The 27,894-nt window shown below is 49.7% G+C and overlaps 1 protein-coding gene across 2 annotated transcripts in view; it reads left to right on the top strand.

The window, feature by feature from the left end:
- LOC140427434 (uncharacterized) overlaps window positions 1-27,894 on the top strand; it is an 83,657-nt gene that overhangs the window by 33,414 nt on the left and 22,349 nt on the right. Inside the window, exons 2-4 of one of the 2 annotated variants that reach the window (XR_011948487.1) lie at window positions 9,422-9,635; window positions 11,845-11,893; window positions 20,694-20,835. Coding sequence is in view for 1 of the 2 variants with exons in the window: in XM_072512960.1 (XP_072369061.1) it covers window positions 9,422-9,635; window positions 11,845-11,893 (263 nt within the window). In the remaining variant the exon portion in view is untranslated. The remainder of the gene's footprint in view (window positions 1-9,421; window positions 9,636-11,844; window positions 11,894-20,693; window positions 20,836-27,894) is intronic. The other variant, XM_072512960.1, reaches the window with a different exon arrangement.

Genomic DNA, 27,894 nt, shown 5'->3' with positions numbered 1-27,894 from the left:
GCCGTTTGACTATATGTACTCCCTTCTCCGCTTTGCCGTTGGATTGGGGGTACAGGGGACTGGATGTCACATGGGCAAAATTGTACCGCCTGGCAAAGTTGGACCATTCCTGGCTGGCGAAGCAGGGGCCATTGTCCGACATAACCGTGAGCGGGATGCCGTGTCGAGCAAAGGTTTCCTTACAGGCACGAATGACTGCAGACAAGGTGATGTCGTGCAACCGTATCTCCTCTGGGTAATTCGAAAAGTAGTCCACAATCAGAACATAGTCTCTACCCAGCATGTGGAACAGGTCGATGCCCACCTTGGTCCATGGTGACGTGACCAACTCATGGGGCTGCAGGGTCTCACGTGGTTGGGCCGGCTGGAAGTGCTGACAAGTGGGGCAGTTGAGCACTGTGTTGGCTATGTCCTCATTAATGCCGGGCCAGTACACTGCCTCTTGGGCCTGTCGGCGGCACATTTCCACGCCAAGGTGGCCCTCGTGTAGCTGTTCCAGGACGAGCTGGCGCATGCTTTGCGGGATGACAATGCGGTCCAGTTTTAAAAGAACCCTGTCTACTACCGCCAGATCATCTCTGACATTATAGAACTGAGGGCATTGGCCCTTGAGCCTCCCGTCTGTTAGGTGGCGCATGACACACTGTAGCAAAGGGTCAGCCGCCGTCTCGCGGCGAATTTGGACGAGGCGTTCATCCGTGGCAGGTAGATTGGAGGCCACGAATGTCACATGGGCGTCAACGTGGCAGACAAATCCCGCTGAGTCACATGGCGCGTTGACTGCCCTGGAGAGAGCGTCAGCAATGATAAGGTCTTTGTCTGGGGTGTATACCAGCTGGAAGTCATATCACACCGGTCAGAAGGCCCAGGCACTCCTTTTCTATCTGCGCGTAGCGCTGCTCCGTGGGGGTCATGGCGCGTGACACATATGCAATGGGGGCCCATGATGAGCACTGCCCCAATGCCGAATTGGCTGGCATCGGTTGAAATTTTGGTCTCCTTTGCTGGATCAAAGAAAGTCAAGACCGGGGCCGTGGTCAGTTTTGTCTTGAGTTCTCTCCATTCGCGCTCGTGGGCAGGGAGCCATTGGAAGTCTGTCGTCTTCCGGACCAGGTTCCCGAGAGCCATGGTATGAAAGGCGAGGTTAGGGATGAACTTCCCTAGAAAATTGACCATGCCCAAAAATCGGAGGACCGCCTTCTTGTCCTCTGGTGTTTTCATAGCTGTGATAGCAGCTACTTTGTCCGCATCCGGCTATACATCCAATTGGGAGATGTGGTCCCCGAGGAATTTGAGTTACGTCTGACCAAAAGAGCATTTGGCCCTGTTGAATATGCGCTGGAGGCGACTAACATGCTCCTGCGGGGTGGTGGACCAAATGATTATGTCGTCGACATAGTTGCGAACACCTTCAATGCCTTCCATCATTTGTTCCATAATCCTATGGAACACTTCTGAAGCAGATATGATCCCAAACGGCATCCGGTTGTAACAATATCTGCCAAAGGGGGTATTAAATATGCAAAGTTTACTGCTGGATAGGGCCTACTAGGTTCAACAACTTGCATGCCTGCACGCCAAGCAGGGAGGCTTTCGAGGAGCCCACGATTTCAAAGGGAAGGATGGCTTCGCGTGACCTGTGCGTCACTTCAAGTTTCCACGAGCCACTGGCATCAATGGCATTGCCATTGTAATCTAATAGCTGGCAGGCTGATGGAAGGATGACTGGTTTGACATGAAGGCTTTGGAGGTCAGACCGCGCAATGAGATTGGCGGAGGCACCAGCGTCCAGGCGGAATCGTATTTGGGACCGGTTGACCGTCAGGATGGCACACCACTCATCGTCTGGATCAATGCTGTATACCGATAGAGGCTGGATTCTTTGCTTCGAGGACACCCTGTTTTTTGTAACGATACCGACTCAAAAAGGCGACTTCGGGTCCTCGGTGTCAATGTTGGGTAGTGGGTCCGCATCGGACTCGGTGACTGTGGGTTGAATGGCCCGGACATTCCTGCGAGGTTGGCTGAAGCGATATGAGTTGGCAGGGTGAGGTGCTCTGCATAAAGCAGCATAGTGGCCAAGTTTGCCACATCTCAAGCATTGTCGGGATTTGTCAAGGCATTGCCGCTTTCAATGGGCGGAGCCACAGTTGCCGCACGTCGTAGCGTCAGTACGTTCGCTGCGCCTCCGCGCATGCACGTGGTGCACGCCTGCGCATTACATTCGTTGACGTCGCTGTCCCCTCGTTTGGTGCGCACAAGCGCGAGAGTCTGCGAAAAGCGTGCGAAATGGCCGCCCTCATCTGGCTGAGGCCCCGGAATTGCTCGATTGCTTGGACCCGTTCCGCCTCGTGGGGACCTTGCCGCGCCATTTCAGCCGCTTGGATGTGGGAATACCGACTCGTGGCGTTTTCGTGTAGCACGCAGGTCTCGATGGCGGTCGCTAACGTGAGCTGCTTTACCTTGAGGAGCTGCTGGCCTCGGGGGTCCGACTGAACACCGAAAACGATCTTGTCGCGTATCATGGAGTCGGAGGTGGGCCTGTAGCTACAGGACTGTGCAAGAATGCGGCGATGGGTGAGAAAGGACTGGAAAGGCTCATCCTTACCCTGCAAACGCTGTTGGAATACATAGCGCTCAAAACTTTCATTCACCTCTATGCTGCAGTGAGTGTCAAACTTGAGGAGGACCGTCTTGAACTTTGTTTTATCTTCATCATCCGCAAAGGTGAGAGAATTGAAAATGTGAATGGCATGGTCTCCGGCCGTGGATAGGAAGAGAGCGATCTTCCTGGTGTCTGTGGCATCCTCCTGGTCTGTGGCTTCAAGGTAGAGCTGGAAGCGTTTGAATATCTTCCAGTTGGCCCCTAGGTTACCGGTGATGTGGAGCGGCGGCGGCGGGCAGACGCTGTCCATTTTACAGGATGACGGTAGGGGATGTTTCTGACTGTGTTAGAGGAGCTGTTCATCATGGGGGAAGGGTGAAAAAGGGGACAAATTTGTACAGACTGTATAGTTGATTGCTGGGAAGTTTGTTTCCCGGGATGTTATGTGTTGTAACCTGTTTTGATACATGTTTGTAATAAAATACATTTTTTAAAAAATAATTTGTGTCAACCAAAGACCTGGAAAGAGACCAAACTCGGCAGCAATGAAGGTGTGTCGGGGAAGGACTGCAGAGGAAAAGAAAAGAGTTGAAACCATAGACCATAATCTGAACCATATGTTTGCGCGAGACTGTACTGCCTCGTTATCAGCAAGGAGTCCGAATAAGGAGAGGAGGAAGCGGGGACAGGGAAAGCAAGTGAGGGGGCGGAGAAGGGAATGAAGGCAGTCAGACAACACAGGTACAGGGCTTAACCAGTTCAGGGAGGGGAGCCACCCAGGGACTAGCAGGAAAGGTTAGCACGGGAAGACAGGTAGTAAGGGGGGCCGCGGCACACCTCTTGGGGGAGAGGGAGCGTCTGGCCAAGGAGGTGGGGCAGACACAGTGGTAGGGAGGGGGAACACAGTGGGGGGGAGGGACAGGAGGGAACACAGAACAGACAGGAGACAGAACAGGGGGACAGAGTTGGCAGCAAGATTGGCTTTGACAGGCAGGGAGCAGGCCGAGGAATCAAGATGGCGCCTCAAGCAGCCACTTTGGAGGGTTCCTAAACAAAGGCAAACCCCGGAGTGCAGGGGCGCACCCACTTGGCGTACACACAGTTGGTGGCAATGTTGGGTGCCCCCCCAAGGGGCAGCAAGGTGGTGCAGTGGTGAGCACTGCTGCCTCACAGTGCCAAGGACCAGGGTTCGGTCCTGGCCCCGGGTCGCTGTCTGTGGAGTTTGTACATTATCCCCCGTCTGCGTGCGTCTCACACCCACAACCCAAAAGGATGTGCAGGGTAGGTCCATTGGCCACGCTAAATTGTCCCTTAATTGGAAAAAAAGAATTGGGTACTCTGAATTAAAAAAGAACGTGTGTGCCCTCCGTCAAAGGGAAACCCTCCGCGCAGGGGCCTGACCTCATGGTGTGAACGGTGACCAAGGCCATTTTGGACGGCCCCCTAACAAAGGGAAACCCCGAGTGCAGTGGCGCGTCCACCAGGTAAGTATGGTTGATCCCGCAGGAGGGGTCAGAAACCCCCGATCAGGATAGTCACCTGCAATTTCAGGGGACTTAACGGTCCGGTGAAAAAAACCTAGAGTCTTCACCCATCTGAGAAGCCTGAACGCCGACATAATCTGCCTGCAGGAGACACACCTGAGGGAGAAGGACAGACTGCTGGTAAGGAAGGGCTGGGTGGGACAGGCATACCATTCATGCTACGAGAAGAGGGCTAGGGGTGAAGCCATACTGATTAGTAAGTGGACAAGGTTTACGGAGACCAGGATGGTTATGGACCCAGTGGGACGGTACGTCATGGTCATGGTCAGCGGTGTCCTAGACGATACACCGGTAGTTCTGGTAAATGTGCATGCGCCCAAATGGGACGACACAGACTTTATAAAAAAGACTAGCAGAAATCCCCGACATCGACACACACTGACTGACAATGGGGGGCGACTTTAACTGCGTACAGGACCCGCTGACTGACCGATCAAACCCAAGCATGGCTAGGGAACTGTGAACATTTATGGGTGGATCCATGGATGTTCCTGCACTCTGGTGAGAGGGAATTCTCGTTCCTTTCGCCCTACATAAGGTATACACCCGAATCGTCTCTTTGCAGTGGGGAAATCGGCGCTTCCAAGAATAGTAGGAGCGGAATACTCTGCGATAGTCATCTCCGCACTACGTGGATGTGAGGTTGGAGACGGGCCGTGACCAGTGCCTTACATGGAGGTTGGACACGGGCCTCCTGGCCGACAAGGCCTTCTGCCAGAAAACATCACAGGCCATATGTGACTTCATGACTAACAACCAGAACGAGGAAGTCTCACCTTCCACTTTCTGGGAGGCACAAAATAATTTCCCCCTTGTGATCAGGCAACAGCTGATCGCCTCCATCTTGGAGGTCGACAGAAAATACTCCGAGGCACCGACCGTAGAGCTGCTGGCGGAGAGGAAAAAGCTACAAATGGACTTTAACCTGCTATCCACTAGGAAAGCAGTGCACCAACTCTGCCAGACACAGGGGACCTTCTACGAACACGGAGACTAGGCTGACCGCCTGCTGTCTCACCAGCTGACAAAGCAGGCAGCCACGAGGGAACTAGTGAAGGTAAAAGAATAACGGAGGCAGACTGGTAGCAGAACCAAAAGAGGTCAATCGAGCATTCAAGACCTTTTACTGAGGGCTCTACACTCCCGAGTCCCCCGACGGGGATGCGGGGATGAAACAGATCTTCGACGTACTGGATATGCCAGTTGTGGGACAGGACAGACGGGGGGAACTGGAAGCACCAATAGATCTGGGAGAAATCATGGAGGGCATCAGCTCCATGCAGGCGGGGAAGGCGCTGGGCCTGGATGGGTTCCCAGCAGACTTGTACAAAAAATTTGCTTCGACCCTGGCCCCACATCTAAGGGACATGTTCGCAGACTCGCTAGCAAGTGGCACCCTGCCTCCTACACTAGCACAGGCCACAATATCGTCGATACCCAAAACAGACCCGACGGAATGTGGTTCATATGGACCCATTTCACTACTGAATGTAGACACAAAGATATTTGCGACAGTCCTGGCCAAGAGATGGAGAACTACATACCAGAGGAGGTCCCAGAAGACCAGACGGGTGTTGTCAAGGGTAGGCAACTCACTGCGAACATCAGGCAGCTGATGAATGTAATTATGACCCCTGGGGAGAGAACACCAGAGGTGATCATCTCCCTGAACGCTGAAAAGACCTTCGACAGAGTCGAATGGAAGTACTTTCTCGAGGTACTGGAGCGGTTTGGGCTAGGAGCAGGATTCACCACCTGGGTGAAACTCCTGTACAAGGTCCCCAAGGCGAGAGTTCGAACCAACACCAGTATCTGAATACTTCCAGCTGCACAGAGGCACAAAGCAGGAATGCCCACTGTCCCCGCTCCAGTGGACAGTGATTGCCCTGTGATATGCAAAAAGCTGGAAGGGCATCCAAAGTGGAGGCAGAGAGCACAGAGTCTTACTCTGCAGATGACCTGTTCTCCACGTCTCGAAACCGCAGGAAGGACTGAGAGCAATCGTGCAGATCCTGAAAGAGTTGGAACCTTCCCGGATTACAAACTTAACCTGGGCAAGAGCGAGGCATTCCCGGTGAACCCAAAAGGGTGAGGGATAGAGCTGGAGGGACTCCCATTCAAACTAGTCCAAAACAAATTCCACTACCTGGGGATCCAAATAACCAGGAACTGGACACAAATCAACAAGTGGAATCTGATCAGCCTGGTAGAGGAAGTCAAAAAGGACCTGCAAAGGTGGGATGCATATCCGCTCTCCCTGACTGGGAGGATGCAGACGATCAAAATGAACGTACTACCGAGGTTCCTCTTACTGTTCAGATCAATACCGATCCTCATCCCCAAGGCCTTTTTCCAAAACATAGACAGAATGATCATGACGTTTGTGTGTGTGGGGGCGGGGGGGGGGGGGGGGTATGGGGGCGGAGAATCTGACAGTCCCCAAATCAACACTGCAAAGGAGAAAAGGTAGGGATGGCGTGGCCCTACCAACCCTGCAATACTACCACTGGGCAGCCACGACAGAAAGAGTGAGGGGATGAGCACGTGAACCCAATTCGGAATGGGTGCGGATGGAAGAGATCTGCAAGGGGATGACCCTCTCGGCCCTCGCCATGGCAGCACTCCCCCCTCCCCCCCCCCCCCCCCCCCCCCGACGGAGTACACATCCTATCCAGCTGTAGTCACACTAAGGATGTGGAATCAAATCTGTCCGAGATGTCTCCCATGGCCCCATCTGCGGAAACCACAAGTTTCCACCAGCCATGCTAGACCACCTTCTAGAAATGAAGACAGGATGGGGGACACTGCCAGTCAGGGACTTTTATAAAGGAAACAGGCTAGCGACACTGGAAGAACTGATGGAGGAGCTGGAACTACACACAGGACAGGAACTTAGGCACCTACAGATAAGGCACCTACAGATATAAAGCACTTCCTCCGCAAAGAGACAGTAGGATACCCCAGGGCCCCGGAGACCACACTACTAGAGGACCTGATAAATATGGACAGTAAGGAAGGGGAAACTGCGGGAAAATGTACGGACAACTACTGGGAAGGGCTCTAATGCCACTGGACGGAAATGGGGAAACGAACTGGGGACAGAAGTGGGCTGCGGACTCTGGAGCGAAGCACTGAGCAGGGCCAATACCATCTCCTGCACAAGGCTCAGCCTCTTGCAGTTCAAAGTGGTGGACAGGGCGCACCTAACCAGAATCTGAGTGAACAGGTTCTTCCCGGAGGTGCAGGACAAATGTGAACGGTGCTCGAGAGGCCTGGCCAACCACATCCACATGTTTTGGGCCTGTCCCAAACTTTCTCGGACAGCCTTTTCTGAGGCAATGTCCAATGTTGTGAGGGTGGGGCCGAGCCCAAGAGTGGCAATCTTCGGGGTATCTGAACTGCCATAACAACACATGGGGAAGAGGGCCGACGCCCGAGCTTTCGCTTCACTAATCGCACGCCGGAGAATCCTGCTTGGCTGTCGATCAGCAACATCGACCACAGCTGTAGACTGGCTGGCAGAATTTCTCCATCTGAAGAAGATCAAATACACCGTCCGAGGGTCGGAGGATGGCTTCCTCAAAGCATGGCGGCAATTTGTCTGCCTGTACCAAGACCTGTTCGATGCCAACAGTAACTAGAGGAAAAGAATAAGAGATGGGAGAAGACAGACAGGAAGACACAACTCAGGGAGTTGGGGGGGGGGGGGGGGGGGTAGAGAGAGAGGTGGGAACCTGGGGGAAATGAGGGGAACACCACAGAGTGAGGGAGAGGCGGCGGAAGATACCCCCCCCCTCCCCCTCCCAACCCACAAGCCAGACACAACAGAAAGTACAAAGGAATGAGGAAAGGGGAGAGCAAAAGCCACGGGACAGTACACCCTGAACGAATAGGAGGGACACCAAGGGGGGAGAGGGTCAGGATTGGGGAGAAGGGGATGGAGGGGAGGAAAGCACACCAAGACAGAAGATGTATATATAAGAGCCACATGTATTGTACATAGTAAACATAAAATGCAACTGTGTGTAAAATTGAAAATACCAATAAAAATTTTGTTTTAAAAACAATACTTACTGAGCCCACGCGCCACATGATTCCCCCATCAATGAATATTCATATCTGTCGGCAAGGTTTAAAACCGGTTTCGAAAAATGTAAATCACTCCAGGGGATCACCAGGGGCGCAAAGGGCAGTATAGGTCCCGGGAGGAGAGAGACATGCCCTGGCACTACCTAATGGAACTGCCCCTTGCCATGCCTACCTGGCAATGCCAATCTGTGTAAAGGGTGGACTCTCTGGGTAACGTCATTGTGGGCAGGGTTCACCTAATGTCTGCTGTGGGGAGCCCCCGATATAGATACTTGTGGTGGGTGGAAGCGGGGTTAGAGCCCCGATGCTGATGGTGGTAGTGCGGTGAAGAGCCCCTGATGCTGATGCTTGTGTGGGTGGGAATGGGGGTGAAAACCTTCAATGGTTGTGGATGAGTGTGTGTGGAGGAAGGGGTTCCTCGGGGGTTCCCCGTGTACATTGGGGCTGCTGGAGGTGGTTTATTTTCTGTGCTGCTCAGAGCACATGGACCCAGCTTTTATCAGGCCCCACCCCGTCACAGTGACGGTGTAAACCACATACCCTGAATTATTTTTCCGAGTGGCTCAAGATCTGAACGAAAAACTCGGCTGTATGGCTGGAGAGCTACACGGCAGGTTTCAGTCAGAGCCTGACACTCTTGAAAGAAAATATGAGAACATTTCGCCCCTTTATCCAGGACTAGATGCTGAGGGACACACTAAAGCTTGGGCAGTCACTGGAAAGGCTCAATGGAGAAAGGCCACTGTTTAAGATACTCCCATTCTAGAACACAGGAGGGCTGCAACTCGTGTAACATCCCTGGGGCTGGATGCAGCAGAGAATGACATGAAATATAAATGTACATTGTAAATATAACATAATTGTAAATGTTGTGAGGTTCCTCAGTGCCATGTACTGTACTGAAATAAACAACTGTATTGCATTTTATGTATTGTCAAATTTGTGATGTACCTTTACAAATTTTGTAGATTTTATTTTTAGGACAAAGTCCCTCATAGAACACAGGAAAAGTATTTTGCCACAGATGTTGGTGAAATCTGGATTTGTGGTGGAAGTGGTTGTGGACATGTATATATGTTCTATCAGGAGAATGACTGGGTTGCCCTCTTTGTTCAGCATATATTCAAATTGTCATAATTTTGAGTGAGACTTCAGCGTTTTTCTTTTCATGTGTTCCTTGTAGATGGTATGATCTCCAGTCAAAACCAAACAAAGTGGCAAAGAACAGAGGTCAGATACAACTGGCATTTGAGTTCCTACGTGACAACATGACAGCAAGTTCATATGAGCTATTCAGGAGAAGACCTCAGTCTGTATTTGATAAGTTTAAGGACAAAGTAACTTCCTTAAAGTATGGAATGACTCATGAGATCTTACCATCTGAAAAGCCCAGCACTGTGAGTAAATAACTAATATTTTCTCACTCTGATGTGTGTTAAAGCTGGGGAAAATGGTGTTGGCATTTTAGTGTATCTAGGTTTAAGAAAAGTAAGGAAATGTCACGCATGGAGGAGCAACTTCTTGAAATTTGGAGCTGACATTCTTAAGGCTTTCTGTGCACTGAGATGCTAGAAAAATATCCATTCATTAGAGTTTTTCATTTATATTTTTCCCTTTTTAGATCCTCTTCACTTACAAGGGCAAGAATCATGCTTCTTGCTACCAGGAAGCCAGGCAGATCCCAACCAAATTACTCTTTGCAGTAAAAAGAATCCAGTCCACAATTTATCTTTGCAGTTGGGGTAGGGGAAAGAGTTAATCTGGCCAGTTCTTGCCCACCTCAGAGGTTGGTCATGTTTTCTTCTGCCAGCATGGAAATATAGATTGTGCTTCTTCAATGAGGGGAATACACCAAGATTCCCTGTTTTAGAAGGGTCTAGGATAAATGAGTATAAATCCAAAACACAAAGTGCCATTCCAGGCAGTATCTGTTCCAGCTTTGGCAGTTTAGGGTGAACGAATCATTGAAATATCATAGATCATAGAATTTACAGTGCAGAAGGAGGCCATTCGGCCCATCGAGTCTGCACCGGCTCTTGGAAAGAGCACCCCACCTAAGGTCAACACCTCCACCCTATCCCCACAACTCAGCAACCCCACCCAACACTAAGGGCAATTTTGGACACTAAGGGCAATTTATCACGGTCAATCCACCTAACCTGCACATCTTTGGACTGTGGGAGGAAACCGGAGCACCCGGAGGAAACCCACGCACACACGGGGAGGACGTGCAGACTCCGCACAGACAGTGACCCAAGCCGGAATCGAACCTGGGACCCTGGAGCTGTGAAGCAATCGTGCTATCCACCATGCTACCGTGCTGCCCACTTTATGACTTTATGTTATTTGTTCCAGGCAAACAAACTATTTTGGGGCCCCTCAGTGGCATCAGGATAAGTTTGGATCTCTCTCTTTTTTTCTTGCATGGTTTTTGTTTCCCTGTCCAAATTCCTGTAGCTTGCATGCTGTTTATTGAATGGTGGACCGGATATCCTACATCTTCCTACGTTTCTGCCAACGGTGGCATCACATTTGCTGGAAAAATGTGAAGAGAAGTCCACAGAATACCATATAGTATTGGGCCTATGATCATTTCTCGTGTTGTGTTCCAGAAATACACTGGCACCATTTAATTCAAAATGTTTTGGGAAAGGATACAGGAAAATCACTGTTGCATTTCACACATTCAAGTGTGTGATTTTCAACAGAGAGAGTTACAGAACTCCTAGCCTTTCACAGATGAAACATTGAAGCAGATGATTGATTAATTTTGACAGCCATTTATTTTTCTTCCTTATTTCTGTTAGTAATGGGTACGTTAATGTGGACTATTCTGCATGCTAATTCATGTTTCATTTCTGTGATTTAGACCGTGATAGGCAGCTTTACTAATAGTCTACCTTGCTTCAAACCATTTTGTTTTCTGGAAAGAGTAGGAACATAATTTCTACTGTGAGAATCTATTTGGTTAGAGGTTAAGGAACAAGAAGGGAACTGTTAGTAATTTATTTTAGACTGCCAAACAGTGGAAATTAATAGAGGAAGAGATATGGAGATAAATGAAAGAAATACACCGAAATTACTGTGCCACAATAGTGTATTGATTTAATTCCTGAATATTATTATTTTAACTGGGTACTGTTGCAGTTTCAGTGACTCAATCTGTGGTTCCAAATTTGGTCATTGAGGATATCACCTGACAGTCACAGGAGTTGGTTTTCCAGTAGGCAATACAATTAGAAAAATGAATTCTGGCTGAGCTTTCCTCTGGCTGGCCCAGCAGCATGAAGCCAGCTGCACCTCCTGCTGCCTTTTTAGCTGAGATCAGCTAACCAAGCACATACCTCAAATTGAACTTTGGACCTTCTAGATTGCAAGGGCCAGTTATGCACTGCCATTCCCAGCTAAGACGTCAAAGTGGGGAGTGGATGTTTGGGCAATGTAGGGCATTTTTCCTTAATGTTCTCTCCAATTAAATATTCATTACTTCAGATTATAGTATTTAGTTCCTCTTCTTGTCACGAGAATGTACAAGATTGGAAAATGTCATTAGTCCATTTGGCAGCTTCTCAGGTTCTTAAGCTAATTTTGTATTTTATTAATTAGAGCTTCAAACACCACAAAAATGGAAAAATGTCGAAATCACACAGTTACGGTAAGGAACCTAATGTAATTCAGTCTATAGTTCACATGTTTGGCCATATTGGACAGCGTGCCTCAAAGGAAAGTCCAAATGCTTGGGGTGTGCCTAAAAATAAGACTTTGACCTCCAACTATTGGTTAGTGGCAGCTTGAGATTAAAACAGAAACTTTTTATTGAGCGGATTGTTCCTGCTGGTGGGATTCTGGCATGGACTGGGAAATTTGGCATTAACAGTCGTGCTCACTATTCACAGAAATCTGCCACTGGTATTGCTGTAATATCCATGTAGATTGCTTTCACATCTTTTCTGAGACAGATCAATTTTAATATTGAAATAAGACCTTAAATTATTTCCCTCATTTAAAATACTGTATTGTGAGCTCAGCTAATCACCCCGTCTTCTGATTCCAAAAGGAGAAACTTTATAAAATAACTCTTGTAGATGTTTGTTGAACATTTTCTTCTCCTTCATGTTTTTACAAACGTGTTTTTTAAAAACATTTTTCTGGTTTTTTTCTTAATTTTCCTTGGAGTCAGGATGTATGTGGAAACAATATCTGGAAAACTCTGGAACTCAGTCATTAAAGTGCTTAACAAAAGTGCAAAAAATACCTTTTAAATAAAGTGCAATTATAAAAACTTCTCACAGCTCTGGCTATGGGTACGGGGCCCTGCACTTCCAGTCAGGAGTCCGCGCATGCACAAGGCACGGCGGCTGCAGGCGCGATGGTGGACCAGACCGCCGGCAGCAAAAATGTAGGACCCCCAAGATTGCACACGTCCATGGGTCCAGGAAGCCCGATCGTCCCCCGAGCCGTCCATGAGGCCCCCCCTCCCTGTCCGTCTGTGATCGATCCCCCCACCAGGGCGGCCGCGGACTAGGTCCGCAACCGCCAGCGGCCGTTCCCAATGGCCCATATGTGGTTAGAACCACGGCATCAGGAACGGCCAGTTTTCCTCGGAGAATCGCGGGGGGGGGGGGGGGGGGAGGTCTCTGTCAATGGCCCCCCTACCCGCGCCGCATAGTTCACGCATGAGAGACTCCCGAGCAATTCTCCATCGGACTGGATTTTGGCGTAAACGCCCATTCTCCGACCCCACGCCAATCGAGATTTCGGCTTGGAGAATCCAGCCCAGGGACTTTGTGGTAGATGATTCTTGGGTTGGGTGTGTGGACAGTCTGGATCATGTTAACATCGACAAGGAGGAGTTATTGGGTGTTTTAAAAGATATTAAGGTAGATAAGTCTCCTGGGCCGGATGGGATTTACCCCAGAATACTGAGGGAAGCAAGGGAGGAAATTGCTAGGGCCTTAACTGACATCTTTGTATCCTCATTGGCTACAGGTGAGATCCCAGAGGAATGGAGAATAGCTAATGTTGTACCGCTGTTTAAGAAAGGCAGCAGGGATAATCCAGGAAACTATAGGCCGGTGAGCCTCACGTCGGTAGTAGGTAGATTATTGGAGAGAATTCTTAGGGACAGGGACCCATTTGGAAACCAATGGACTGATAAACGATAAACAGCATGGTTTTGTGAAGGGGAGGTCATGCCTCACTAACTTGATCATGTTTTTTGAGGAGGTGGTGGATGCTGTTTACAGGGACTTCAGTAAAGCCTTTGACAAGGTGTCTCATGGCAGACTGGTATGAAAAGTGAAGTCACTTGGGATCAGAGGTGAGGTGGTAAGATGGATACCGAACTGGCTTAGATTGGATTGGATTTGGATTTGTTTATTGTCACTTGTACTGAGGTACAGTGAAAAGTATTTTTCTGCGGGCAGCTCAACAGATCATTCAGTACATGGGAAGAAAAGGGAATAAAAGAAAATACATAATAGGGCATCACAAGGCAGACAATGTAACTACATAAGCACCAGCATCGGATGAGCATTACAGGGGTGTAGTGTTAATGAGGTCAGTCCATAAGAGGGTCATTTAGGAGACTGGTAACAGCGGGGAAGAAGCTGTTTTTGAGTCTGTTCGTGCGTGTTCTCAGATTTTTGTATCTCCTGCCCGATGGAAGAAGTTGGAAGAGTGAGTAAGCCGGGTGGGAGGGGTCTTTGATTATGCTGCCCGCTTTCCCCAGGCAGCGGGAGGTGTAGATGGGCTCAATGGATGGAAGGCAGGTTCATGTGATGGACTGTAGTTTAGTCGGGCAGCATGGTCGGCACGGGCTTGGAGGGCCGAAGGGCCTGTTCCTGTGCTGTACATTTCTTTGTTCTTTGTTAAGGAGGTTGAGGGGTGACCTGATAGAGGTCTACAAGATTGTGAGGGGCATGGATACAGTGGATGGGCAGGCACTCTTTCCCAGGGTAGAGGGGTCAGTCACCAGGGGGCATAGGTTTAAGGTCAGTGGGGCAAAGTTTAGAGGAGATGTGCGAGGCAGGGTTTTTAGGCAGAGAGTGGTGAGTGCCTGGAATGCGTTGCCAGGGGAGGTTGTAGAAGCAGATACATTAACGGCGTTCAAAAGGCACCTTGACAATCACATGGATAGTATGGGTATGGAGAGACACGCCACAAGGAAGTGCTGAGGGTTTTGGCAAAGGTTGGTATGATCTATGATCTATGACCGGTACAGGCTTGGAGGGCCGAAGGGCCTGTTCCTGTGCTGCATTGTTCTTTGTTCTTTTATGGGCGAGGTGGCACAACTCCCGGCAGGGAGAGAGTGCTTGTCAGAAGGTGGGGGAGAAAACCTTAGATGGGGGGAAAGTTGGGAGAAACAGGGAGAAAGGCCCAGGGGAAAACTCGAGGGGTGGGGGGGTAGTACACTAGCTACAACAGATCACACCTGTCAACAACTAAAACAAGGTCATCGCAAACAAAGGGCCCCCAAACAAAGGAAAACCCCAGAGTGCAGGGGCACATCCACACAGCACACACAATGATGGTGGCCATCTATGGCAATAGGAAACCCTGACGTGCAGGGACGCAGCCAGATGGTGAGTATTGTGACGCTGGCCATGTTGGATGGCCCCCAAACAAAGGAAAACCCCGGAGTGCAGGGACACATCGATAAAGTGTAAGCATGGCTGCCCCACTGGAGGGGGGAGACAAAAAACCCCCATCAGGCTAGACACCTGGAACGTCAGGGGACTTAATGGCCTGGTAAAAAGATTGAGTCTTCACCCATTTGAAAAGTCTGAGATCGACATAGTCTTCCACTGTTCAATAAGTATTCAGCATTTACAGAGACGAGGACGGTTATGGGCCAAGGGGGACGGTATCTCATGGTTAGTGGTGTCCTGGAAGGAGCACCAGTGGTCCTTGTAAATGTGTGCGCTCCCAACTGGGACGACACAGAATTCATGAAGAAAACAATGACAGAAATTCCTACATAGACTCGTACCGAATCATCATGGTTGGGGGTGGGGACAACTTTAACTGCGTACAGGACCCATGGATAGACAAATCCAACCCCAAGTCGGAAAACATCAAACATGGCGAAGGAACTGAACGACTTCATGGAACAGATTGGGGCAGTGGAACCATGGAGGTTCACACACCCGGGGAGGCGTTCTCCTACTTCTCAGGAAGGGGGTGGGGGGGGGGGAAAGCGGGAAGGGGGTATCTTCCGGGATCGCTTTCTTCACAGTTGGGAAAGTGGTGCTTCCAGGGAAAGTGGGAGTGGAGTTCTCCGTAATCATAATCTCTGACTACGCTCCACACTACGTGGATGTGAGGTTAGAGATGGGCTGGGCACAATGCCCCCTCATACAGGCTAGACATGGCCCTCCTCCTGCGAACGGATATCGCAGGTCATTGACGGGTACATTTTGCCAACAACCAAAATTGGGTGGCATTGAAGGCTGTGATAAGGGGGGAATTTATTGCGTACAAGGCATGCAAAGATAGGAAGCAGAGGGCAGCTAGGCAACAGCTGTCTACTCCATATCGGAGGTGGATCAGCGGTACTCCTCGGCCCCGACCATGGAACTACTGGCGGACAGAAAAAAGATACAGGTGGACTTTGACCTGCATTCCACTAGGAAAGCAGTGCACCAGTTCAGCCAGACAAGGGGGACTTTTTACGAACACGGAAACAAAGCTCGCTGCCTGCTGGCTCACCACCTGAGAAAGCAGGCAGCCACAAGGGAAATAGCTCAAGTTAAAGACAGAAGTGGCAGGCTAGTTGCCACACCAGAAAAAAAATCAACAAAGCCTTCACAACCTTCTACCGAGGGCTGTACACTTCCGAGTCTCCGGAGGAGGACTCGAAGATGAAGCAGTTCTTCGACGAACTGGACATGCCGATCGTGGGTGAAGATAAGCGACAGGGCCTGGAAGCACCATTAGAACTGGGGGAGTTATGGAGATTGTCAACTCCATTCAGGTGGGGAAGGTGCCGGGGCCAGATGGATTCCTGGCAGACTTCAATAAAAAATTTGCAACAGCATTGGCCCCGCACTTGCGGGAGATGTTCACACACTCGCTAGTAAGGGGCACCCTGCCACCATCACTGGTCCAAGCCTCAACATCGCTGATACCCAAAAAGGACAAAAGGCCCGACGGAGTGCGGGTCCGTCAGGTCCATCTCACTAATTGACGTAGGCTCAAAGATCTTATCGAAGGCCCTGGTGAGGCAGCTGGAGAGCTGCTTGCCAGAGGTCGCCGCGAAGGACCAGACGGGCTTTGTCACGGGCAGGCAACCAACATCAAACATCAGGTGCCTGATGAACGTGATAATGACCCCATCCGGGGAGAGAACACCAGAAGTGATCATCTCCCTGGATGCAGCAGAAAAGGCCTTCGACAAAGTCGAATGGAAGTACCTCATAGAGGTACTGGAACGGTTTGGGTTTGGGCCAGGGTTTACCTCCTGGGTGAAACTACTGTACCATTGGCGAACATACAGACAAACACCACCAGCACAGGGCGGGGAGGGGGGTGGTGCGGGGGGTTACTGTCGTTTAAGCAAACCCAGACCAAATTCTGCTACCTGGGGATCCAAATAACCCACGACTGGACATGGATCCACAAATGGAATCTGACAAGTCTGGTGGAGGAAGTCAAAAAGGAACTGCAGAGGTGGGATCCAAAATGAATGTGCTGCCCAGATGCCTGTTCCTGTTCAGATCCCTCCTGATCTGCATCCCCCAAGGGCTTTTTCAACACAGTTGACAAACTGTGGGGAGGGGGAAAAGCTCGAGGATCCAAAAAAAAGTCCGACAAAGGAGAAGAAATGTGGGAGGCCTGGCCCTCCCAAACATAATACTAGTGCAGAAAGACTGAAGGGATGGGTTAAAGAAGCAAGAGCAGAGTGGGTGAAGATGGAAGAGAGTTCCTGGGCATCACTGTAGCACAGTGGTTAGCACTGTTGCTTCACAGTGGCAGGGACCTGGGTTCAATTCTCAGCTTGGGTCATTGTGCGGAGTCTGCACGTTCCCCCCCATGTCTGCGTGGGTTGCCTCTGGCAGCTCTGTTTTCCTCCCAAAGTCCAAAGATGTGTAGGTTAGGTGGATTGGCCATGCTAAATTGCGCTTCGTGTCCAAAAAGATTATGTGGGGTTACTGGATTACGGGGGTGGGATTAAGATGTGGGCTTAAGTAGGATGTTCTATCCAGGGGCCGGTGCAGACTCGATGGGCCGAGTAGCCTCCTTCTGCATTGTAAATTCTATGAAATTCTAAGATCCTGTATAGGGACGTCCTTCCGAGCCCTGGCCGCAGCCGCTCTCCCATCCCCCCACCCAAATATTCGAGGAGCCCAGTGGTAGTAGCCACGTTCCGGACGTGGTATCAAATGAGCAACACTTCGGCCGAACCAAAATGTCCACCGTGGCCCCCATCTGCAACAACCACAGGTTCACACCCCAATAATGAACGCCATCTTCAAAAGGTGGAGACAGGAGAAGGGTACTCTGAAGGTTAGGGACATGTACACAGACAAAGAGTAGAAACACTGGTTACCAAGAGGAAACAACCTGAGATACATTCAGGTCAAAAACTTCCTCCGCAAGGAAACAACGACATACTCCCAGATACCAGGACACTCGTTAGTGGAAGGACTGCTGGACGCGGGCGACCTAGGGAAGAGAAACTGTGTGAACATGTACGAGCAACTGTTGGAGGAGGTACGCTGCCCCCCGGATGAGGCAAGGAAAAAATGGGAGGAGGAACTAGGCATCGAGATAGGGGGAGGACTCTGGATTGAAGGGCTGCGAGGGCGAACTTCACCTCCACATGCGCAGGGCTGAGCCTAATGCAGCTAAAGGTGGTGCACAGGTCGTACCTAACCTGAACTCGAATGAGTGGGTTCCTCCCGGAGGTGGAGGACAAACGCGAACGGTGCCAGAGAAGCCCGGCAAACCAAACCCACATGTTCTGGGTGTGCCCCAGACTTGTTGGTACTGGACGACTTTCTTTGAGGCCATGTCCAGGGTTGTGTGAGTGAGGATGGAGCCATCCCCATAATAAGTGGTCTTCATGGTTCCAGATCAGCCAGAAGTCTTCATGGGGAGGGGGTCCGACGCCCTAGTCTTTGCCTCCATGATCACCCGCCGGACAATCCTGCTTGGCTGGCGATTGGCTGCACCAGCTGCAGACTGGCTGTCTGACCAGATTTCTCAGGCTGGAGAAAATAAAATTCGCCATCCATAGGTCGGAAGAGGGTTTCCACAGGACGTGGAAGCCATTCATCAACTTGTTTCAAGACCTGTTTGTAGCCAATAACCAGCTAAGGGGTGGGGGGGAGGGGGGAGGGGGGGAAGGTGGGGGGGGGGGGGAAGGGGGGAGGAGAGGGAGACACGGGTGAGCTGTGGGACAGAGAGGAAAAGGTAAGGGAGGAGGGGGGAAACCAAGGCACACAAAGAGAACGCTATGGACAAGGGACAAATCTGCAGGGGAATTGTCTGAGAGCAAGCTAAGGCCCAATTCAAACTGTCAGTAGACACTTGTAAATATGTGCTTTGGCCATACTGGGGATTGTAAAATATGTTTGCCGACTAAAGGGGAGCTCATGGCCATATTTGCAGTGAAAACACTTGATTGTAAATATCTGTGTTGGTTTTTTGGGCATGGTTTTATAAGTTGTAATTTTACAAATGGTTGAGATAAAATATGAAAATTCAATAAAAGCATTTTTTTTAAATGGATGTCTGCACCATCAGAGTGAGGGGAGATGCTTTCCAGAAGAGGTAAAGCTGCCCCTGGATTTAGTGAGGCTGCCCTTGGTGCTTTTCCTGCATGATGTGACCAGCTCATGCCAAGCGGTGGCAAAAGGAGGAAACCCAGCCATTATTGCTCATATTGTGAGGAATACCGTCTCAAATTTGCTTTCAGGTAATTTACAATCTCACTGGTTGACAGTGACGTCAGCTTGTCTGGCTCCCAGTAGTGTGCTGTGTGGCAGGGGATGGCTGAAGAGGTCAACAGTGGAAAATAAGAAGGAAGCCTGGTTCTGGTGAGAGGCCAAAGTATTAGACTGGTTGATCATCGATGTTTAGTTGTAGTATAATGGAGGTCAGAAATTATGCATGGCGAATAGAGCTCACACCGTGACACCTTGACGAGCTTCACGATTTCAAGCTTCAGATCATCGTTCAAAGGTTCATCTTTAATCACTCATGTTGAACTGTGATCTAGTTGTCCATCATATGATAGTGCTTATGTGTTACGTCATTAGATATCTGATTACCCATTTACTGATGTCACTATTGCAGGAGAATCCTCTTCAGCACAAGCTCCACAAGAAGCCGCATAGCAACCTCCCTCCTCTGAGGAACCCTTGGAGAATGCAACATCACATCCTCTCTCTGCACCCAACATCATCGCAGATACTGGCACTTTGGGATGGTTTTACACATCAGACAGAGGTCATGCACAAAGCGCTGAGAGCATTTCACATTCACACGTGCAGCTGTCAGAGTGTGGTTGGAGAAGTCCTTGGGCAGTCGGAGGAGTGTCCGAGGTGTTCCAGGATGCTGCATCGGCCAATGTGCCTCTGGAATCTGGAAGTTTCTCTCATGGCACCTCTGATGTGAGCAGCATCTCTTCCATCCATCAGCCATTGACACAGGCCTCTGTTGTTGTGGCAACTGAAAGCTCGGGTGCATCTCCCGGAATGGTGACCTCTAAAGGCCACAACCACGCAGAGGACGCACAAAGTTGTCCAGGGCAAGGGAATCAGCAAACCAGCGCCCTCTCCAGTGCAAGTGAGGGGGGTGCCGAGAGCACTTGTAAACGTGTTAACAAATATTCACATAAATGACAAACAGGGAAATGTGGGTGAGATTTGTATTCATTGATGTTAGATCTTTCAAGTTTGTGGATAAGCATTAATCTCACATTTCCTCATGCTGATCATCTTATTAATTGCTGTGTCTGGAGATTTAGAGAAGAATTAAAATGTTGAGGGGGGGCAAGAAGAATGATGTGGGGTTATGATGAATGTTTGGATATAAAGGTTACAGAACTCTCATAGTAACATGGGAAAAGGAGGGCCAAGATTTCACCAATGCAGTGGCAAGTCACACTATAGAAAAATGCAGTGGCAAGATACACTATACCCACTCGGTCATGGCTAGGGTCATAAGCAGGAGCATCTCTGTGGGCTCTCAACTCATAATTGGACTCTTCATCATTGGTTTGGCCTCAATCAGGCATATCCTCATTCTCCAGGACATAACTACTTTGGACGGTGATGTTATGGAGTGCACAGCAAACCACGTCCATCAGGTGCAGACATCAGGGGAGGACTGTAACATAGGTCCAAATCTGCCCAGGTATCGGAATCGCATCTTGAGGAGACTGATGATCTGCTTCACTATGGCCCTAATTCTGGCACGGTTCTCATTTTATCTCCTCCCTCTGTCAGATCTAGGAACCTCCACAGGCGTCATTAGCCATCATTTCAGTGGATAGCCCTTATCACCAAGTAGCCATCCCTCCAATGAATCCAGATCGGGGAAAAGGTCATCAAGTAGTCATCCCTCCAATGAATCCAGGTCGGGGAAAAGGTATGAAATCTGAGCTCTTAAGGATATATGAGTTGTAACTACTGCCCGGGTTACTGGTACACACCTGCATGACCTGCCGATTATGGTCACATACTAGCTGGATGTTGATAAGAGTGTAATCCCTTCCTCTTTATGAAGGTACATGCCTGTCCAGCAGGAGCCTTAATGGCTACAAGTGTGTGGTGAATGGCTCGTTGCACCCTGGGGAAATTTGCAATAGCTGTGAATCTTTGGGCTCTATCCATTGGACTGGGGACACCCTTCGTGAATTAGGTGAAATTCCCAGCCCTTCAGAGCATTTAATCTTGTGGCCTCACTGCAGTTGGTTGTGAGCTCCCTTGTGACCATCTCAAAGTGATATTATAGTGGCTCTCCTTTCCTTTGATTGCCACCTTGTCATAGTGGAGAGGCTTGAACGTTCCGTTGATCCGAAGAACAATGCTATCAGGAGTCTTAAGCTCCTTGCTAGGTAACCCATGACGGTAAGGTCGGAGGGGAGGAACCAGACAAAGCACAATCCAAAACAAGTCCTTACTGGCGGATGAGGCGGAAATATGCATATGGTATTAACGGCTGCAATGGTGGATGAAGGCTGCAACAGTAGGGAGATCCCCAGTTGTCAAGGTTCCCTTGACACTGGCACTGGACCTTCCCTCTGTCAAGGAGCATGAGTCTGCTGAAATGTCCCGCACCAGGCGTCTAGCTAGAGGAAACTAGCAGATAAATACTGGAAAAACCATCGGTTCATCTGCTCCACTATGTCCATCAAACTCCAGCAGAAGCATCGGAAGATGAAAAAACAGCTCAGAAAATAGATCAACGTTGAGCTGCTTAAGAGCCAAGCATGCTAGTGAACCTATAACAATGTCTTCTCCAAAATCTCCCAAATGTCCCTTCTAGTGGAGTGGAGGAAAACTGGAAAGAGCTGAACACAGCCATCATCTCAAGCTATGAAGAAACCATTGACTACAAGACCAGGAAACACCAAGACTGGTTCGACGAGAATGCCCACACCATTCAAGTCCTCGTTAACAAGAAGAGGAAAGATCACCACATCTGGCTGAATTACATAAAGAGCAAGGCAAAGAGGAGAGCTCATCATTCAATCAAGGTGTAGTTACAAAGAAGAACTAGGGAAATCAAGAACCAATGGAGGACTGAGAAAGCTAAGGAGCTGCAACTCCTCGCTGACAAGCATGACACCCGTGGCCTCTTCATTGCCACCAAAGCAATATATGGACCCAATACCCTAGGTCTCAAATAGTGCGGAGTAAGGACGGGACCCTCAAGAGACAGATAAAACATCGGCCTTCAATGGAGAGAACACTTCAAAAGAATTCCTAAAGCGTGATACAATCATAGATAAGGATGTGCTAGAGGATGTCCCCCAACTCCCCATCAATGATGGTCTTCAGTGCCCTCCGAGAATGGCCAAAGTTGAAGCTGCCATTAAACACATGAAGAATGGAAAAACCCTGGCCGTGGCAGCACTCCCATCCCCACCAACCAAACACTCAACAGGCCCAGTGGTGATAGCCCAGGGTTGGTAATAACAGAGGATCTGGTCCATGGGATGGAGGATGATGACGACCTGCTCTGCGATGAACTCTGGTGCTTCACACCGTTTGACAACATCTTGACTCCTGCCCATGGTAACACTTTCCACCGTCCATCTGGGGTCCGGTGTGGGGGGTGGGGGGGGGGGGGTTTACAGGTGTGTGGGTTGGGGTAGATTCACAAGAATGATCCCTGGAATGGAGAGCTTGTATGAGGAACAGTTGAGTACTCTGGGTCTGTACTAGTTGGAGTTTAGAAGGATGAGGGGGGATCTTATTGAAACTTACAGTATACTGCGAGGCGTGGATAGAATGGATGTGGAGAGGATGTTTCCACTTGTAAGAAAAACTTGAACCAGAGGACACAATCTCAGACTAAAGGGACAATCCTTTAAATCAGAGATGAGGAGGAACTTTACCGCTGTGCGGAAAATGAAGAGCACAACTAGTCCTAGCCGGTTCCCGACTGGGTTGACTTTTATCTTGTGAAATTAACGAGCCCCTTTCTTGGCCTCCGCCCCTCAGCGGGGGAGTTCCTATTCCACGGGCCCCACAGGGAGATCGATCAGGTCATTCCCGTGGGTCACCTGGGGGTTACAACAGTTTTCAATGAGATCATTCCTCATTCTTCTAAACTCCAGAGATTTTAGGTTCAGGCTGCTCAGCCTTTCATCCCAGTGTGGTGATACACCACTGAACTTCCCTAGCATTGTACATAGTTAATAGTTGTGTGTAACGTGGCCCTGTAATCCTGTGTATTGTACTGTAGCTCTGGAGAGGTTCGGTCACCTGTATGTAACCTGACCTGGCCACGGAGAGCTCCGCCTTGGCCACTCCCCCGGGAGTTAGGTATAAGACCCAGCTTCTGAGACCTGACCCATTTTGTCTGGGGTCGTCTGTGTCGGGTAAGCTTCCTATGTAGTGTATTAAAGCCTTGGTTAAAGTCTCACATGTCTTTGTGGTTCTTGACGCTTAGTGCATCACCCAGCAACCAATCTTCACTGCACCATCTCCAATGCCAGTTGCCAGTATGTTCTTCCTTCAGTATGGCTGGAATTCTGTGGCAGCTCGGGCATGGGATGGCAGGTTGGGTGTCAAATTGGGTGGCAAGTCAGCATGCTTATTTATGCCTGCTGCAATTCCTCCCCAATGGGGCAGAAGGGCTGGCTCTAGACAATTAATGCCCCACTGCCGTTAAATGGCTGCAGGGCAAACCAGCCAGCGGACGCGGGGTCACCCCTGACATTTATATTTGGGTCAAAGACCCCGACACGTGCAAAGAAATTCAACCCATGGAGTCCAAAACTGCACACTGTACTCAGATGTGGTATCATCATAGAATCCCTACAGTGCAGAAGGAGGCCATTCAGCCCATCAAGTCTGCACCGACCTTCTGAAAGAGCACTCTACCGAGGCCCCACTTCCCCACAACCCCATAACCCCACCCAACCTTTGGACACTCGGGGACAATTTAACATGGCGAATCCACCTAACCTGCACATCTTTAGACTGTGGGAGGAAACCGGAGCACCCAGAGCAAACCCACTCAGACACAGGGAGAAAGTGCAAACCTCACACAGACAATCACCCAAGGCTGGTATTGAAGGGTCGGAGAATCGCCGGGGGCTGGCGTGAATCCAGCCCCCGCCGGTTGCCGAATTCTCCGGCACCAGATATTCGGCGGGGGTGGGAATCGCGCCGCGCCGGTTGGCGGCCCCCCCCCCCCGGCGATTCTCCAGCCCGCGATGGGCCGAAGTCCCACTGCTGGAATGCCTGTCCCGCCGGCGAGAATCAAACCACCTCTCTTCCCGGCGGGACAAGGCGGTGCGGGCGGGCTCCGGGGTCCTGGGGGGGGTGCGGGGTGATCTGGCCCCGGGGGTGCCCCCACGGTGGCCTGGCCCGCGATCGGGGCCCACCGATCCGCGGGCGGGCCTGTGCCGTGGGGGCACTCTTTTCCTTCCGCCTTCACCATGGTCTCCACTATGGCGGAGGCGGATGAGACCCCCTCCACTGCGCATGCGCGGGGATGCCGTGAGCGGCCGCTGATGCTCCCGCGCATGCGCCGCCCGGCAAAGCCATTTCTGTGCCGGCTGGCGGGGCACTAAAGGCCTTTCCCGCCAGCTGGCGGGGCGGAAATCAGTCCGGCGCGGGCCTAGCCCCTCAAGGTGAGGGCTCGGCCCCTCAAGATGTGGAGACTTCCGCACCTTTGGGGCGGTGCGATGCCGGACTGATTCGTGCCGTTTTTGGCGCCGGTCGGCGGACATCGCGCCGATATCGGAGAATCCCGCCACTGAAATCAAAGTGAAAATACTCAGCAGATTCTTTATTCTTTCATGGGATGTGAGCGTCGCTGGAAAGGCCTGCGTTTGTTGCCATGCCTGATTGCCCTTGAACTGAGTAGCCATTTTAGAGGGCCCGATAATGGTTTCATGGTCATCACTGGACATTTAATTCCAGAATTTTATTCGTACAGCCATTGCCATGTAGAATGCACCAGTTGGTGATGACTCAAGTTGTTGTCTTGGATTTGTATTCTTCCAAAATGCCTTTGTTTCGACAGTCCCTTAGGGGGAACTTTAATGCAGTGTTTCTCAAGACGGCGCACAGGGCAAAAGACCCCGTGGACCAACTGCCAGTCAGTCCAATGCTACCGCCTTTCACTTGCCACTGCAAAGAAACTAATCAGAATTAATGGGAACGATACATATTTCGCTGCTTTTTTACTACTAAATGTAATGAATTGATGTGCATTAAACTTTTAAATATAAGTAAATTAATTCATGCCAAAAATAAATGTACACAGGGGTGGCACAGTGGTTAGTACTGCTTCCTCACGGCACCGAGGACCCGGGTTCGATCACTGTCCGTGTGGAGTTTGCACATTCTCCCCGTGTCTGCACGGCTCTCACCTCCACATCCGAACGATGTGCAGGATAGGTCAATTGGCCACGCTAAATTGCCCCTTAATTTGAAAAAAAAGAATTGTGTACTTTGAATTTTAAAAAAAGAAATAAAAGTATGCATTTTCATATTATAAATATTAATACTATATTTACATGCATTAATTTGAAACGTTCCAATGTGTTACAAAATCATCACCATGAAATTGTCTTTTGAGAAACTAATAACTTACACCTATATTAAACAAAATCAACAGTAAAATAAATCCTGCTTATTAAAGAACATTGTTGTTACTTACACTTATGGTGACTCATACTGTTGTTGTGAACTGGTCTGGTTGTGTGACCACGCGCGTGGTGGGAATGAGAGTTCTGGCCTGTTCCCTTGCATAGCCTCAGCTTGTATTTTTGCATCTGCCCGTAGATCATCTAGGGGACCCGCATGCACCACACTTTGAAACCACTATTTTAATGAATGCCATCTGAAAGTCAACATAAATAACATTCATAGTTTTTTCTCTTTTAAAAAAATGTTTTTATTGGAATTTTTGCACTTAATATCAAAACTTTGCAGAACGAAACAAAAACAATAATAATAACCAAAACAATAACAACACCAACACAAGTATCACAAGTTGCCACCACGTCTGTGACGGGAATCCAGTTCTATCATTTCCCTATATTATTTACGTTAGTGTGTATCATACAGTTTTTTTAAAAAATGTTCATATTGGGACTTTTAGCGTTTAGGAATAATCATTATGAACAACCTTACATACCTTTACAATTACTGCCAGGACCCTTTACTGTCGCGTTACGTACCCTGGGATAACACAGGCTGCAACCAAAAGATACTCCAGACCTTGGAAGTTAGTTCAATCTGATTTATTGAACCAGTAGGACAGTTAGCACAGTTCTCTATGAGTTCGACTCTCTGCTAACCTAAGTGTGGTTACTCTGTCTGACTGAACCAGACTATCTCTTAGCCATGTGCTGGAGGTGTGATACTGTTCATACACCTGACTCACTCTGTAGATGTTCATCAGTGGAAAGAGGGGGAGTGTGAGTGCCTCGTGCCTTTTATAGTGAGATACCACCCCTGAGTGTCCTGCCTGCTCATTGGTCATGTCCTGTTCTCTGTGTTCATTAGCTGCCTGTCTGTATATCATTATCTGCATGTCTGCAGATCATGACATCTCCCTCCTTTTTTTAAATGTTTTTTTGGCACATGGGAACATACTTACATGTGGTGGCATATATTAACATATTTACAAGCGGTGGCATATGTGAACGTATTTACATGTGAAGATAGCTGTCAAATGTGAGAAAACAGAACATAGCAAACAAAACAAATGTTCATAAGTCCAGTCTCTGGGGCTTGCGTCTGATCCTTGTTGACCGCCGGAGAGGTGGTGGTGGGGACGACGGCGCCTTGACAGGCGGGATGGAAGCCTGACTGGTGGCCTCGTAGTTCGAGGTATCAGGAGGTGGCAAAACAACGGACAGAAACGGAGAAGAAAGCGGTTGCGGGCAGGCAACTTTGCGCAGTGCCTGTCTGTTTCGTCGCACAACAGAACCATCAGCCATACGTACAACATACGAGCGGGGCGCAGCCTGTCGAACAACGACAGCTGGAGCAGACCAGCTACCATTCGGTATCTTGATCCTGACAGTGTCTGTCTGCCGGGGATATCACGGGCAAATCGGTGGCATGAGCATCATAGCTCTGCTTTTGCTGGTTTCGGAGCTGCTGCACCTTCTGCAGCACTGGGAGGTGATCCAGGTTGGGCAAGTGTATGGCTGGAAGCGTCGTCCGGAGGTCCCTGTTCATCAGGAGTTGAGCCGGCGACATGCCAGTGGACAGTGGGGTCACCCTGTACACAAGCAGTGCAAGGTAGATGTCAGAAGCAGAATCCGCGGCCTTGCAGATGAGCTGTTTCACAATGTGCACCCTTTTTCAACCTTCCCATTGGACTGCGGATAGTGTGCGCTAGAAGTGACATGTTTGAAATGGTATGACTTGGCAAACATAGACCACTCGTGGTTGTTGAAGCACAGGCCATTGTCACTCATGACAATGAGTGGGATAGCATGCCTGGAGAACGTCTCGTTACAGGCCTTGATGACGGTCCAAGGTGTGAGGTCTAAGAGCTTCACGACTTCAGGGTAATTGGAGAAATAGTCAATAATCAACACGTAGTCACGACCATTCACACGAAAAAGGTCGATGCCAACCTTGGACCACGGGGAGGTCTCGATTTCATGCTGCTGGAGCGTCTCCTTGCTCTTCGCTGGCTGGAAGCGTTGACAGGTCGCACAGTTGAGGACCATGTTCGCGATGTCCTAACTAATACCGGGCCAGTAGACAGCCTGCCTGGCTCTGCGTCTGCACTTCTCGGTGCCCAGGTATCCCTCATGGATTTGGCGGAGCACCAAGCTCTGGAGACTGAGTGGAATGACAATCCGGCCCAGCTTGAGGAGGATACCATCAATCACCGTCAGGTCGTCCTTTACATTGTAAAATTGAAGGCACTGCCCTTTTTGACAGCCATTCGAGTGGTGGTGCATGACACGCTGCAAGAGGAGGTCTTTGGCTGTCTCCT

This window comes from Scyliorhinus torazame, chromosome 7 (genome assembly GCF_047496885.1).
Source record: "Scyliorhinus torazame isolate Kashiwa2021f chromosome 7, sScyTor2.1, whole genome shotgun sequence".
Classification (NCBI taxonomy): Eukaryota; Metazoa; Chordata; class Chondrichthyes; order Carcharhiniformes; family Scyliorhinidae; genus Scyliorhinus; species Scyliorhinus torazame.
Note: the sequence above shows the minus strand (reverse complement) of the source record. Positions and strands in the feature narration are given on the sequence as shown.